This window comes from Ammodytes marinus (assembly GCF_949987685.1).
Source record: "Ammodytes marinus genome assembly, chromosome: 7".
Taxonomy (NCBI): domain Eukaryota; kingdom Metazoa; phylum Chordata; class Actinopteri; order Uranoscopiformes; family Ammodytidae; genus Ammodytes; species Ammodytes marinus.
In genome coordinates, this window is record NC_137211.1 from 8,684,371 (window position 1) to 8,699,044 (window position 14,674).

General features: G+C 44.1%; 1 protein-coding gene across 2 annotated transcripts; it reads right to left on the reverse strand.

Annotated features, from left to right (window-relative positions):
• Positions 1 to 1,905: 1,905 nt before the first annotated feature.
• On the reverse strand, positions 1,906 to 13,586 carry pdpn (podoplanin; the record flags this gene model as incomplete). Of its 2 annotated transcripts, XM_080030669.1 has the most annotated exons (4): positions 13,081 to 13,584; positions 6,095 to 6,517; positions 4,795 to 4,906; positions 1,906 to 3,520 (listed from the first exon to the last, which is right to left on the reverse strand). In XM_080030669.1, the coding sequence occupies exons 1-4, from the start codon at positions 13,142 to 13,144 to the stop codon at positions 3,514 to 3,516; spliced, it is 606 nt and encodes a 201-aa protein (XP_079886795.1). In that variant the 5' UTR covers positions 13,145 to 13,584. The 2 variants fall into 2 exon arrangements, with proteins under 2 accessions (XP_079886795.1, XP_079886796.1); XM_080030670.1 differs by lacking the exon at positions 1,906 to 3,520 and having other exon boundaries at positions 4,791 to 4,906; positions 13,081 to 13,586.
• Positions 13,587 to 14,674: the final 1,088 nt, after the last annotated feature.

Here is a 14,674-nt window from a genome sequence, read left to right on the forward strand (position 1 = left end):
AGGTACATCTGTATAAGTAATAAGTTACAGCTGACTTGACTTATATTTTTATACAAAAGATTTGATTGATTGATTGATTGATTTGAGATTCATTGAATAAATAAAGATACTGTACATAAACATCCTGTGATGGAAAGTGATAATGTAGGATTTCGTAGTGAAGTTTAACGCATCTTTTTTAACATTTTTTAAATCAATTGTAATTTTTTCCTGTGCAATTTTCCATTAATTTTGAGTATGGAGTGAGAACAGACTCTCTAAAGGAAAAAATATCTTGTTGGGTAGACAGCCTTACCTGCCAAAAACAAGAGAATTAGCCTGATGCCTGCTGTTTACATAAAGCCCTTCATTTGGAAAAACCTCATTCCTCTATTGTTATATAATCTGTGTTTTTTCAGTACACTGTTAGGATTATAATTTGCTGAGTGGGCACCAACAGTTTTCCTACTAATAAAAACGATGACTAGTTTAAACCACAGATTTTCTTCTGTGTGGAATACATATGTATAAATATATCACAAACAGGCAGCTAACCGTCAGCTATAAGTGACCTGGTATTTCTGGTTCCCACTGTACAGAGAAAAATACCTGCAAACACACGTTCTTCTGTTGAATTAAAATACACCATCCCTTTCCTATTTAGAGGGAAATATATATTTTGTCTGTACACATATAGGCTCATATTTACAGATATAGCACATAAGTACAAGACGGACACAAAAACATGTGAATATGCAGAGGCTCCAACACCCAACAACATTCTGCTCTTATTTATTCCTGCACGCCACATAAGCAGATGGTTTTGGGTCTGATAGTCGAATATGAGGCAGACCTGTGTGTAGCCATGTGTCATGAATCTGTCTGAGACCCTCTCAGTGAATCACACTTTAATGTGTCTCTTAATAGCTGCTCTTGTTGGCACATTTTGCTGGAGCGTGACCGTCATGATAAGTTTAACATGTATTCATCTACACAGAGTAAGTGTTTTAGGACCCTATTAGAGTATTTCTAAGTGTGTGTGTGTGTGTGTGTGTGTGTGTGTGTGTGTGTGTGTGTGTGTGTGTGTGTGTGTGTGTGTGTGTGTAAATGCACATGATCGATGCTGGGCCCACCCAGGAAGTGCCTCCACCCCTGTAGCCATCCACAGAATTCCCCCTGTAGCTGAAGGGGGAGAGAGGGAGCTGCTGGCGAGCAGCTTCAGAGCCACGGCCCATAGCCTCTCCATCTGCCCCTCTCAAAAGACTCCATTGTTCCCCACAGTCTGAGGCGAGAGAGTGAGCTAAAGAGAATTATGAAGCTCGCCAGTGGGGCAGCGGGCTGGGGTGGTGGGCGTTGGGCCGCTGCCTAAAACCACACACAGGAGAGGAAGCCAGACACAGAGCATCTCTGTGCGACTCACAGTCTACTGTTGGAGCCTTGCCTCAGCTTAACAGCCCCGTATGAAAAAAGTCCACAACATGACATAAAAAACACACCTAACTGTCAGAGGGCTCAACCGACTCAACGGTTTCGAGGCCATATGCTCGTCCATATTTGGTGTTGTTTGAAAAGGGGTTGCTTTTCTTTAAAAAAAGAAATTGAGGCATTACTTGAATGGGCCAATCAGAGTGGACTGGATCTCTGCCCTAGTGGAAGCTTGTAAAAAGATGTGGGTGAATTGCACTTGGAAATAGAAAAAAAACATAGGTGTCATGAGATTTTAACTGTCACTAGTGTTTTGGCCTGCTCAAGTCCGAATACGGTGCTGCTTAAGAATGTGTTGACTTTTAAGGTGTTGTCACGGTAACTACGGTGGTATGGTAATCTGATTGCTGGGAATATCTGGGCCAATGAACGGATATTTGAAAATGCTATTCAAGAGATATCACACACACACACACACAAATAACTTTCGGTCACCAAATGAAGTGTTTACAGTTTTTTATTGAAACAGTATGAACAAAAAACACTGCAATTAAATTAAAAGGGTTCAAACAAATCTGATGAAGATACAAACCTAGAACTGATAATATTGAGGCAAAGCAGAAGGGAGGGAAAAAACGACATGTCGTTGCAAAAATGTTTGCAGTGTCTAAAGCCTATTCATTTAACATTACATCAACTCATTCAGTGCACATTTTAAACGAGTTTGTAAAGCAAGCGGAGCAAAGCTGAGGCTTTAATATTTGTACACCCATTTAGCACACATACAATTGCGAAAATTAACAAAAAAGGGCATTGTTTCCTAACACTTTGCACTAAAACTAAGTGCAACTATTAAACGTCATCCCGTGCACGCAATCTGGGGTTAGCTCAATTTAAAAGGCTGGAAGGCTGTTCTGGTAATCTAGCTATCAACAGAAGTACTATGAATACATTGCCGAGACAATGATACCACTATGTCTAAAAACCACTGGCTGTGTGTAAGCCTTAACAAAGGAACAAGCCAGAAGTCAACAAAGCTGTTCTTTTTGGAATGGGTGGCAGTTAAAAAGTACAGTCAGTTCACATTAATAATGCACTTCAAAAGTTAAATCCTCCTAACTACCTAGAGAATACCAGCGACAGTGGCACAAACCCTTCTGCTAAATTTCACAGATATGTATTAGGTTTTTATACGTCAGTGTTAAAGTGGGCAGAATGTCACGTTACTCTTGTGCCTTTTCTACTTTCTGTTAGCCCCATGCTAATAGCAGAGCTCACGAGTGTTATGTTGAAACAACTTCTGCACACGGTGCTTCATACAGTTGGCCAACATATCAGGGGGAATCTGGCTATGTGAGAAAATGTTTCAACTGGTGCTCAGGGGTGCTTAAAAAGGTTCTGTTAGCCACAACAATAATCCGAAGGCCGCCTGTATGTACTGTGTGTGTTACATAATATGAAATGCTAGCCTATGCAACTGCAACACATGAGAAAGTCATTAGCTGTAAAGTATGTAGTCCCCTTTGCATTGTATATATACATCCTGTGGAATTTGTAGCAGGCTCTCCTGCTCACACCTTCCTTGTGGGTTTAAATGTTTTCTGTAGTTTTGCCAGTATGTTTCCACTTTTTATGTCCTTTCAAACTTCAATGCAAATCTGAAATCAGTCACTCTTTAAAGAAAGGAGATTTAATCCCCTACCTTTCTTTCACCCCCTCTTTTTTGTGAACAATATGTATGGGAAAGGGCTTGAAATTCTTTGTGACATCCTGCCGTCACCTTGTTTTGTTCTCTCCGAGGGAGTAGGGGGAGGACAGAGCCTTTTTTATAACAGCGGCTCCTGGGGGCCAGGGAGGTAGCACGGAGGACGTTTTTGCTCACAAACCCCTCTTATTTCACATACATACAGTACATACATTAAAACACACAACTGCCCCCCCCCCCTTTTTTTTTCTTTTTTCTTTTTTTTTTTTGGTAACAGTCCAGAGTCCTGGTTAGATTGGTTTAGTTCTGGTGTCTCGTTTTAAAGGATCGGCAATGACGTCACAGCTCAGTAGTTCAGAATTTCCAGAACTTGGTGCGCTCCGGCTGCTTGGCTGACTTTCTCTTCAAGGGCTATGGGGATTTGAAAGGAAAGAAAATAACAAAAAAAGGGAGAAAGAATCAGTCAGTGGGTGAAAAATGAAGTTTGTGGCATTTACAGTTGTTAGAGGATTTGAGGATCAACTTAAATTAAGAAACATTTTGTTATCATTATGGCTTGGTTTAAAATCAATTTCCTCCCCTGGTTTGTAAGGTACATTTGATGAAAACATTAAAGATGCTTAAAAATGAGGTAAAAATATAAAAAAAAATAAACAACATAAGAAAAGGCATGTTTGTCAAAACCATTTTGATTCAAAGCTGGGTTGTTGGGGTGTTCACATGATTAGTTTTTGGACCACATTACCCCTTTAAGAGTGTAGAAAAAAAAAAACATTTTTGAAATAGACCACAGAAACACTGATAATTAGTTCCTGGGGCGAAAAACCAAAGAAAAAGTTGTGGACTTTGTGTTGCTGCCCCATTCCATTGACAAACAGAAGCCCCCCTGTTTCTAGGGAACAAATCAAGCTGTTGACTTGAAACCAGTCTGCTTGATGACCATTGGCCACTTGTACAGACACTGAGTCAATAAACAAGCTAATTTTAAAGGCCAAATAGAGCCATTTGTCTCCGTGAATGCCCAGTTATTCTCATTCGGGCCACGGGACTGTGTGTCAGCGAAGGCAGCAACAGACATCAAACTTTGTCAGTGGTTTTATGAGCGGGAAAAGACATCTGTTAAACATCTGTGAATAAGGAGCAGGATGGGTATGGGGTTAAAATGATTAAAGGAAACAGTCAAATAAGAGACATTTACAGAAACCATGCTGTCTTTTTTCGCAGGTTTTTTGTTCTTGGCAGACCTGTGACACAAGAAACATTCGTCATTAGCAATACATGCAGCTCCTGACAGTATACTCAGAGGGGAGGGTGCGGTTCGTGGGAATGCTGTCACTTGGTTGACTTTCAAATAAGTATAAAAACTTAGTCCAATTTTGGTGGAAACGCTACACAGTTTGTGTTGGGCATGCAAGTCATCTTATCACACAGAGGAACTCTATCTCTCTCTCTCTTGCTCTCTCTCTCTCTCTCTTCGAGACCACATTACATCACTGGCTCTGTTATTTCATCACAGGATGTGTCAGTGATGACTAAAAGCCCATGCTGTTTCACTCCATATTTGGTGGAAGCCAGATGTGATGACTCACTGCACAACGATAATATAACTGTCTGCAAACCATTCACGTGGATTCAAGCTCTGAGTGCGTGCGAATGTGTATCCACCATAGAAGGGAGGTACTTACGAGTATTTGCCCATCCTCCTCACCACGGCAATCACCACGGCGATGAGAATAACCACTGCCAAAAGGGCGCCAATCACGATACCCACTACCTGGCCAGAACTCACGCCTTCCTCTGTGCAGAAGAACAGAAAGATAAAGAGTTCAAGTTTTTGATGTCAACATTTGAACACATTACAAATCTCACACATACTCTTGCTATACTTGTTATTTCCAGTATTTACATTGTGAACATATTGTAGTATAATGTTACTTATTGACTTTTTATTCCTATATTACTATTGTTAGATTTTTATTGTTAGGCTTTATTTAGTGACATCCAACTATAACAAAACAAATGACACCCTCCCCGGGGATCAATAAACTATTTAGGATTCTGATTTGATTCTGATAGCAGCTTAGGTTTCATGGAGTAATTTTCACACTTGGACTGAATCAAATGCCTATATGAGAAGATACATTTACCAAATCTAATAAAGACAGATTAAAACCCTTTATGGCACTGCCAAACAGATCAGCTTCCACATTAGTCTAACAGAGTCAACAATACCAAATTGGCAATAGGCATAATAATATACATATATATATATATATATATTAAATCTAAATTATTTGAACTATGAAAGACATTAACATGTTAAGACCATAGCTTTGTGATATAGCACACACTAATATTAGAATTTAACAATTCAAAAGTTGAGTTCTGATTCAAAGCAGTTAAAGCCCTACTTCACCGGTTGGAATATGAAGGTGCATTGAACTCGGATATCCTATTTAGTATAAATGTGCAAAAAAAATTGAAATCGGATCATCTTAGCCTGAGAAAAGGCAGAAAGAGTGTTTTATGGTCTCACTGTCTAACCCTACAGTTTCCTTACTGTGACATCACAGTAAGGGTCAGGAATAACAGGACAGCTGGGCCAAGGGAAGACTAAGGGAAGACTGAGGGAAGGAAAACCTCATTCATTATATTATAATAGTTATTTTATAATGATAGAACGCTGGTTCCGTATGGGTGAAGTATTCCTTTAAGATAAACCTTTATGTATTTGTGTATATTTGTTGCTCTTTACATTAGAATTGCTATGTTGCTTAAGCCTTCCTAACCTTATTCATAACATCACCAACACCAACAAAGAAATGTATGATAATTATGATATCGGACAGTATCGGTATCGGCCTATACCCAAAACCAAGATTTCGGAATCGGATCGTACTGAAAAAGAGTGGATCTGTGAATCTCTAAATTCCAACCGAGTGGCACACACACACACACACACACACACACACACACACTCCTTACCCTCTGTGTTTTCTTCAATGACCACGTCTCCCTCTTCCTCGACCTTGGCTGCTTCCGTAGCCACCGGTTCGGGCTCGGCGGCCGCTGTGGGCTCGGCCGGTGCGGCGGTCTCCACAACGGGAGCCTCAGTAACCAGGGCTTCTTCTTCTGGTGCCTCGGTAGCGGCGGGGGCTTCTGTCTCGATGACGGGGGCTTCTGTCTCGATGACGGCCTCCTCGGTGACGACCGTCTCTTCGACCGGCGCGGCGTCGGTCACCACTTCGGCTGCTTCCGTCACCAGCTCTTCTGGGGCTGCAGGTGGATCAGTAGCAGGAGCGCCGGTGACTACAGCCAGCTCTTCTTTGGCGGCCTCCGTAGCTTCAGGGCCGGCCTCTGGTGCAGCATCAGTGACAGCAGGGTCTTCTTCAGGGAGGGCGGTGGGGCCTGAGGAGGAGAGCAAATATACAGAGGTGGGTTCACATGAAGGCATAGATGGACAATCTGAAGCTTTGGTGGCTGTGGATCGTTTTTTTTGTTGTTGTTGTAAGTGTGTACAGGGCTGCCTATAAGTTCTCTAGGGACAAGCCACTTAAAGGAGGGGGGGGCAGGGGCATGGGTCTTTGGAGGCCAAGAGCCTAACTAAGCTAAACTTTATTTTGAACCAAAATATTCACACAAACATTTAATTTATTGTTACTTGAGTAAAATATAGCCCATTTCATCTTGAAAACTACACATCTAAAAGGTGAACCAAACAAGCGTTCTATCACTATGTATCTGCGTCTGGTGCCTTGCTTTAATGTTTCTAAAACCCATATGCTTCACACTTAATTGACCTATACTATAAATCCAGTTAGTCTATGTGTTGTATGTATGTTTATGGAGGAATGAACGCATGCACACATCGACACAGGTAAAGCTAAAGCAGGCCCATTGACTATACATACGGTCTAGTGGTTTAACCATATTTTTTGTATCATACACCCTGCGCTGAGAAATAGGAATGGGCAGAATCTTCTCTCCGAAACATCTAAGCTGAAAACAAATCCCTTTGGTCTATATGGATGAAGTAACATTGCCTTCATCCGCATAGCATAGCATAGCATAGCATAGCATAGCATAGCATAGCATAGCATATCATATATATATATAAATATAAATATTTCAGATGTGACACTTCACAATTAAACTTTTTAGAAATGTACTTAAGACACGACAAATGATCATTTCATACATGAACAAAGGGACAATTATATAGAAGATTCCATGTTAGCCCAGCTACTAGAGCTTATGTCACATTGACTCAGTACAGTGTGCCTATACATTGTACTATATATGTACTATATGTTCTGTTACAGGATAAAATGGCAGCTGACATGGAAAGGGCGCCTATAGTCTTTCGGGGATGAGTAGGAAAAAGGTCAAAATGGCCAGGGTAAATGTTTAGATTCCTCCTCGAAGTAAAACGATACGGTATCGTAACCTTTCCTCTCTCTCTCTCTCACACGCTCTCTTGAAACACTCCTCCCATCAGCAGCACATGGCTATCGTGACAGCATGGCCACCGAGACTTCAGAAAAAAATGTAGCCTTCTGCATTCCCCCCTCCATCCTGTCTTTAGGGCTCTGCGTTAGCGTACTAACATGCCACATCCTCTGCCTCATTTCCTGTGTAGGGAGCTGCTGCTGCAGTAGTGTGAGCGGAGTGCAGGAAGGCTCAGTCACTTAACATGTGTGCAGTCATTGAAGGGTGGGGTCGCAGGGAAAACGCCTAGTCGTGTGAGAAAAACCCACTACTGGATGACTTGCACTCATGAATACGAAGTGAATCCTAATAGAGTTATGTGGAAATATCATCCAATAGCCACTTTTCTGTTGTTGCAATACTTTAAAAGAAAAGCTCCAAAGACTGTCCGTCCTCGCTGCAAAATGGAGGCTCCCATTTTGTATTTAGCAACAGTATAAAGACATGTATTTATCCTTGTGTCTTTCATCACGGTCTGGACTATGAAGCGGCATGGGTTCAACCTAATCATTTCCCCTTTAATAACCCTCACTCCATCCCCCCACGTTCAGCCACAACTGAAAAAAATCCTAGCCTGGACAGGGCTGCTTCAAGGAGGTAGATTTTTTTTTGTGTGGCACTGAAATTACGGTCTACAGCTAACTTTCCACTGACAAGATGTTGGCCTGAAATCACTTCTTCTTCTTCTTCTTCTTTTTCTCTTCGGAAAAGACTCCAGAAGAGAGACCAGAGACGAGCGTCTGTGTGACTATTCCAAACTTAGCCTCTGACATCATGCTCTCTCCATCTCACTTGTTTCTCCCAATTGTTCCTTGATACTTGAAATAATAGAGAATACTTCACAAGGGTAAAAATAACTCTGAATAGCTGGACTTGTCGAACAACCGGTGCAGTTATTCCTAGTCCTGTGCTGGCTATCGTGTTCATTAGCAACAGGCGGGGATAAATATAACATAACATTTGTTCCTATACTGCAGCAGAGTACTTGAAGTGGGGAGGGGAGGGGGTAGGGGTTAAAAAGGCGACCCCGGACTGTTTGTTTGAAAAGACTGCGAGCGATGATAAACCGCTCTGCGCTTCAGTGAGTGTGGCCGTATGTACGGTATGTGTAATCGCCCCCTCAACCTCCTTGTAACAATTGCTTCATTATGTGTACGGTTCCCACAATTAGCTCTGAGTAGCATTTCCTCCCCGCTGTGCCGACTGTCCTAAGTACGGGCTGCTGTGAGTGAGTAACACAGTAAGACCGTCGCGGTCTGCATCCCATCTCCTCTCTTTTCCTTTTAATCTACTGCTCTGCCGTCTTCCTCTCCGTGACCCTGCCACTCCCTAGGGATAGGTTTGTTGCTGCTAAAAAACCTCTGAGATGGCTGACTCCCTGGAGAGAATGAGAGAGAATGGAAAGGGAGAGTGGATGGGAGTTTGGGAAGCAGCCCTGTGTCCCTTTTGCTGCTTGATATCATTGTGACAACAGTCTCTTTTTTTGGCTTTGTGCTCACAGCAGCATATGTTATCTGTGTGCAGTGTATTGTCCTTTTGATCCCTCTTTTTCCACAGGGAGCCATGAAGCTGCTGAGGATTTCTACCAACACAGGGGGTTGACTGTTTGCAGCGTAGTTAACTTGATATGACATGCCTTTGTGTACCATGACACTGGTGCTTCTCCAACATCTAATGATGACCAGACACATTAAAAACATCCAGAACTTGAGGGGCCCATAAGAAAAACTCAGTTCCCTGCACTCCTCCTCGGCAAGTAGAACACACCGCAGAGTTGAAAGCAGTTCCAAGTTTCTTTCTTTCCTTTTTTTTCATTCTTTCAATCCTAGACTAGAGAAAACGTTTACGTAACTGCGGCGTTGTCCTTATTATTCCAAAATGTTTCGGTCGGTGGTGCACTCAGGTCATTTTACCCACCATTACATCATCTGGACCACACGCGCTTTTCGCTGCATTCATTTCCTTGTGAAGAGTGAAACGGACCTGAAATCGTCCCATGCCAGCAAGTGCCTGTGAGTTTAAAATGCATGTGTTTATGTCTACTCTTGTGTGTGTTTGTGTCTGTGTGTGTCTGTGTGTCACAGCTACTGACCAGGCATTAGAGGATGGATTCACTGAAAAAACTAAACTTTCTCACTTCACTTTTCCCACTCGTTTAAGTTGGGACGAGGAGAACTGGGACAGAAAAAAGGACAGCGGGTCCAAAGAAATGAGGCTCTGTCTGTAAAAACAGTCTAAAAGAAGTTGTAAAGAAATACAGGCAAAAAAAACTGGCAGAAAAAAAGAGGCGGGGGCACCCATATGGGGCATCACTCCTGCCTGGCATATATACAACCTCCGGAGAGAGTGAAAGAGCCAGGGAGGGACACAACGATACACAGTGTGAGTATAGTGTGAGACACGAAAAGGAGGGAGTAGCAGCTTCCATCCATTACGATCACAATCAGCTGTCATTGAGGCCCCAGCGTGTGTGTAAGTGTGTGTGTGTGTGTGTGTGTGTGTGTGTGTGTGTGTGTGTGTGTGTGCAAGAGAGAGAGAATGCTACTAATTCACAGTCATGTGTAGGAGGGAAAGGCCCCGCGCAGACGGTGTGAGGGAGTGTGAGTGTCCACCTTTTGGAGCCCAGGAATGTTTTTGCAAGCGCTGGAGGAGGGAAATGTGAGGGAGATAAGCGCCCTGCCCATCTCGTCCGCACTACGATGAGATGGCGCGCGGAGAAAACCTCCCCCGCTCGCCTCGGAGATACTGGGGTGTGCCATGCTCTGTGTACACTGGGAAGGTTTTAAAGCAGGAGACGTGCTGGAGTGGAATATTCTCAGCCGGTGTTATCACAGACACAAAAACAATGAGCGTCCACTCCACACAGGAACTAGTGTGTGATCTTCCCCTCCTGGTCTAACTGAAAGATAGGACGTGCAGCAAGCAGCAGGCTCCCATCTGGACTGTAATGGCCAGGGGCAGAAAGTGGCCTAGACCTAGATCAAGTGGGCCTTTAATCTCAGTGACCAACAGATTACTGATTACATTCCTAAATTGTAATGATTCGGAGTAGAGACAACAATTGGATGCAACCACCGTAGAAATGGCAAAATAAACAGATCCTGCTGTGGCATCACTGGAAGCCCTTTGACCGTCCAACTTAACAGCCTTGACCTACAATTCAAATGTACCTGTAATGTTGCCGTCCTTCAAATCCAATCCCACATCATAAAATCACACCCACCCAATTGTGTAAGTGTTCCTTAGTCAGCAGCTCTGTCCTCCCTTACTTTCTCCTGGCACCATGTCTCACCCCGCAGCACACGTAGGTGCTACAGATATGAGACATTTGTGTCAGTGTTAACAGAGGAGACACACACAAATAACACTCCACTGGGAGTCCTTACTCTGAAGCCATGCTACAGTGTCTCCAGTGGCCAGGGGCCTGGGCCTGGCCAAAATGGCCTCAGACTCCTTTTCCATAAACAGATGTTTCTTTCTACTTCTTTCTACGGAAAATTTTGGAGGTATGACTGAGCTTCTTTTTCCCTCTCAAAGTGATACTCAGTTGACGTGAGAAGTGCTCCTTTTCCGCGGACCTCTTTATTGGTATGTGTCTCATATTTGGAGCATGAGCGCAACATTTGAGTCACTTCTAGAAGTGGGCATGTACCGAGGGCATTGACCTCTCCCTTCAGCAGCCAGATGTGATGGGGATGTTATAGGCCCAGAGAAGGCAGACAAAGCTCATTAAGAAGGAGACCGGAGGAGGGGTAGTGGGGGGGGGGGGCTTTTACAGGATACATGGAGTTCGCTAGTTAAGTGAGCAAGCACCAGGGAGTTAAGACCCCATTTTTTAAGCATAGGGCTTGCACATTGACTTTATTCCCCCCTTTCTTTGGAAGCCTGAGACGACTGAGTTGGGAATCATTCTAAAAAGTTTAAACACTTCTTTGTCAGAGTAAACCTCCATGGGAATGAGGCAGGCACGTCGTGTCCGACCAGTAAAGGTTGTTGTTTAAAAATAGACCAAGCCCCTCTCGTATCCCCCCCACCCCAGGTCTACACCAACCCTGTCCCCGGGGTCCAAACTCATCAAGCTGGAACAGGGGAAGGGGGCAGAGAGTTGGAGAAAGGCGGAGAACTGTTAAGAGAGTGGGAAAAGGGGTGTGTGTGTGTGTGTGTGTGTGTGTGTGCGTGTGTGTTTGTGTGGGGAGGGGGGATTTTAAGTGGTAAAGCTTAATACCCCACCAAAGATGGGTAAATGCCAAGGGGCGGCACACGGTCTAACAACATAGGGGTAAAGTAGGGTGGGGCGCCTCTTACAGCTCATCATGTACCGGGTGTTCGCTCTCTCTCTCTCTCTCTCTCTCTCTCTCTTACCGTCTCTTGCTCTTCTCTCATCCATATGACCCTCTTAAATATGGAGCCTCTCTCTATTAATACACACACGCAAACGCAGCCCTGCCCTACAGCTCCCTCAGGCCTCAGCCACACCACCACCACCAACCCCCCCACCCCACCCCACCCCACCCCCTTGTGCCTGCTGCTGCTTAGGCCTGGGCAAGCTCAACTGCTGGTCAAGGCAAAGGAAGGAAGCTGAAAGAAAGGAATTAAGAAAGAGAAAAAACATGCACAAAGGGAGAGAAAGTGACGAGCATAAGCAGAAAAAAAAGCAGGAGGAAAAGTAGTTGCAGTGAGAGAGTAAAGTGAGAGGAGGCAGTGGATAAGCTTTCAGATAAATACGTAGGCTACGGTGTGTATTACAGTTTACAGCGCACCCCCTCTTTCCCTAGCCCTCTCTCCCTCCCTCCCTGTGTATGAGCGCTGTTTTTTGGGAGCCTTCCAAAGGATATTCCCTTCTTCTCTTCTGCCGGTTGCCAAGAATTTACAGACACGAGGCAGCGGAGCTTCTGCAATTACATCACATTTCCCCCCAAATCAAACTTTTTTGCTCCTGCTTATAGAGCTTGGGATTGGTGTGAAAATGAGAGAAAGTGACACTGTAGTGGTACAGTAGGTGGGTCTGTTAAAATCCACACAGTTTATCCATTTGAGTTGTCCCCCTCACAGTTATGTTAACAAATTCAATCAGTGTTGCTTTTCCATCAGGCTTATTTCATAGCTAAGGTGGAACCTACATAGCTAAGGTGGAACCTACACAGTCTATGGGTGGAACATTTGGGCCGGACTACAGCCGGCAGTCGTCACAACTTTACGGTTATCGGTTTACCAGTGATGGATTAACAGAACAAAAACATTAAATAGTTTTTTTAAGTGATTTGAACATAAGAAACTAAGTTAAAATGTTTAAGCAAACACAAATTCAATTGAATGTATTCCAAAAAGCAGCCTGCGGAGATTTTTTATTATTATTTTTTCGATAAACAGGGATTAAAGCAGACAAAGAGTGGAGAGGTGTGGGCACATGGAGGGGACAAAGTGTGCTAACAGCGGGGCGGGGGTGATAGCGGGAGAGAGAGAGGGAGAGAGAGCTCACTTACTTGCACGTGTGAAGGCACAGAAAGGGCCAACCAGGGCCAACAGGAGCAGCAGTTGAACATTCATCGTGGATTGTGGAAAAGTGTATCTCGGTCAGTAGCAACCTTTAGGGACTTCCCTCGGGGCAAAGAGCAGGACACCGGAGCCCTCGCACACACGCCGCCGCACACGCCAGACACACACCAAGGCAAGCCTCTCCGGAGGGGAAGGGTTAAGGACCGAAAAAGGTCACGAGTGTAAAATAAAAGTTCTCTGGGAGAAGTTTGGGGAGAAGTAAGTTGTTGCTGCCTGAGATCCTTGTTGTGGAAGTGGAAGGCTGGTCGCTCTCTTCTCTCTCTTGCAGCTGGAATACAAGTGGTGGAGGGATGTCAAGAGGACAAGAGAGAAGAAAGGAGCTGTGGCCACTCGGAGGAAGTGGAGGGAGAGAGAGAGAGAGAGGGACTGGCACACGGCAGGAGAGAGAGAGAGAGAGAGAGAGAAAAGAGTGTGTCTTGAGTGACTGAGCCGAGAGTGGAGGAGGGGTGCTGGTACTGGTGGTGGTGGGCTGGGCGGGTTGAGGGGAGGGTGTCTGGATTGGGGCAGTAAGGTGGTTTGGACCCCTCGTGGTCCAGCCCCAAGTGTGGGACACGCTCTCTCTCCCTCCTCTTGGTGCAAGGCCCGCTTGTTTGCTAAAAACCCTGCAATATCAACAGCACACACACACACACACACACACCACACAAAGACACACACTTGGACAATAGCGATAAGTAGAGCATTGACTTATTTATCGGGACGATAAAGGCGCTTCCAACTATGACTGGCCGGTTTATATAATCAGAAAAGCTTAAAGCAACAAGCTTTTCTGAATGAATGGAGCGGGATGTAAACAGGGCTGTGAGCCTGCTCTAAATAATCCTTAGTCACAGTTAAGAGCCAAGAAAGTGTCTGCAATGGAACACAGCCTCACCAGATGTTACCTAACACAATCTTTAACAGTATATAAGCAAACAGAGAATGAACCAGGCATCCCTCATGCATCTGTAGTGATCTTTAAAATCATCAATCTTGTCCTTTAAGAGAAAAGTGACAGCGTACATCTGTGGCTGACAGGCAGCAGCAAGAGAGGGTTGCTTTCAAAACAGGGTTTTCCGATGAACAGGAGCCGTAAATACAGTTAGAACATCGTGTGACTTTCACACAGGCAAGCATGGGTGGGCTGCTGGGTTTACGTGCGCTGGAGGGCAAACAAACTGTTGCTTGGCACTAGGCTGACACCTGTTGGACAACAAGCTGAGAGGGTCAAAACAGCACACAGCCAAGCAGTAGAAAGTTATGTCATTAATCCAAGAATTAATTCTTATTTTTGGTTATTTTAGTTCTTGTTTTTTCTCCCAGACTCCAAAACGCTGCATCAGCGTGTTCAAAATCATGTAGAGCACCTGAAACTGCCCAGAATCAATGTGAAAGCGTCGACCGTTGAATTCAAACATGCCAACTGCTGGAAAGAATGACAGCAGATGCGAGGTAAGCGCAGTAAAAATGGTCAATGACATTTTAATAAACACTGAAACAGATTTGAACCGTTGAACCGCCATACACCGATTATTTGACACA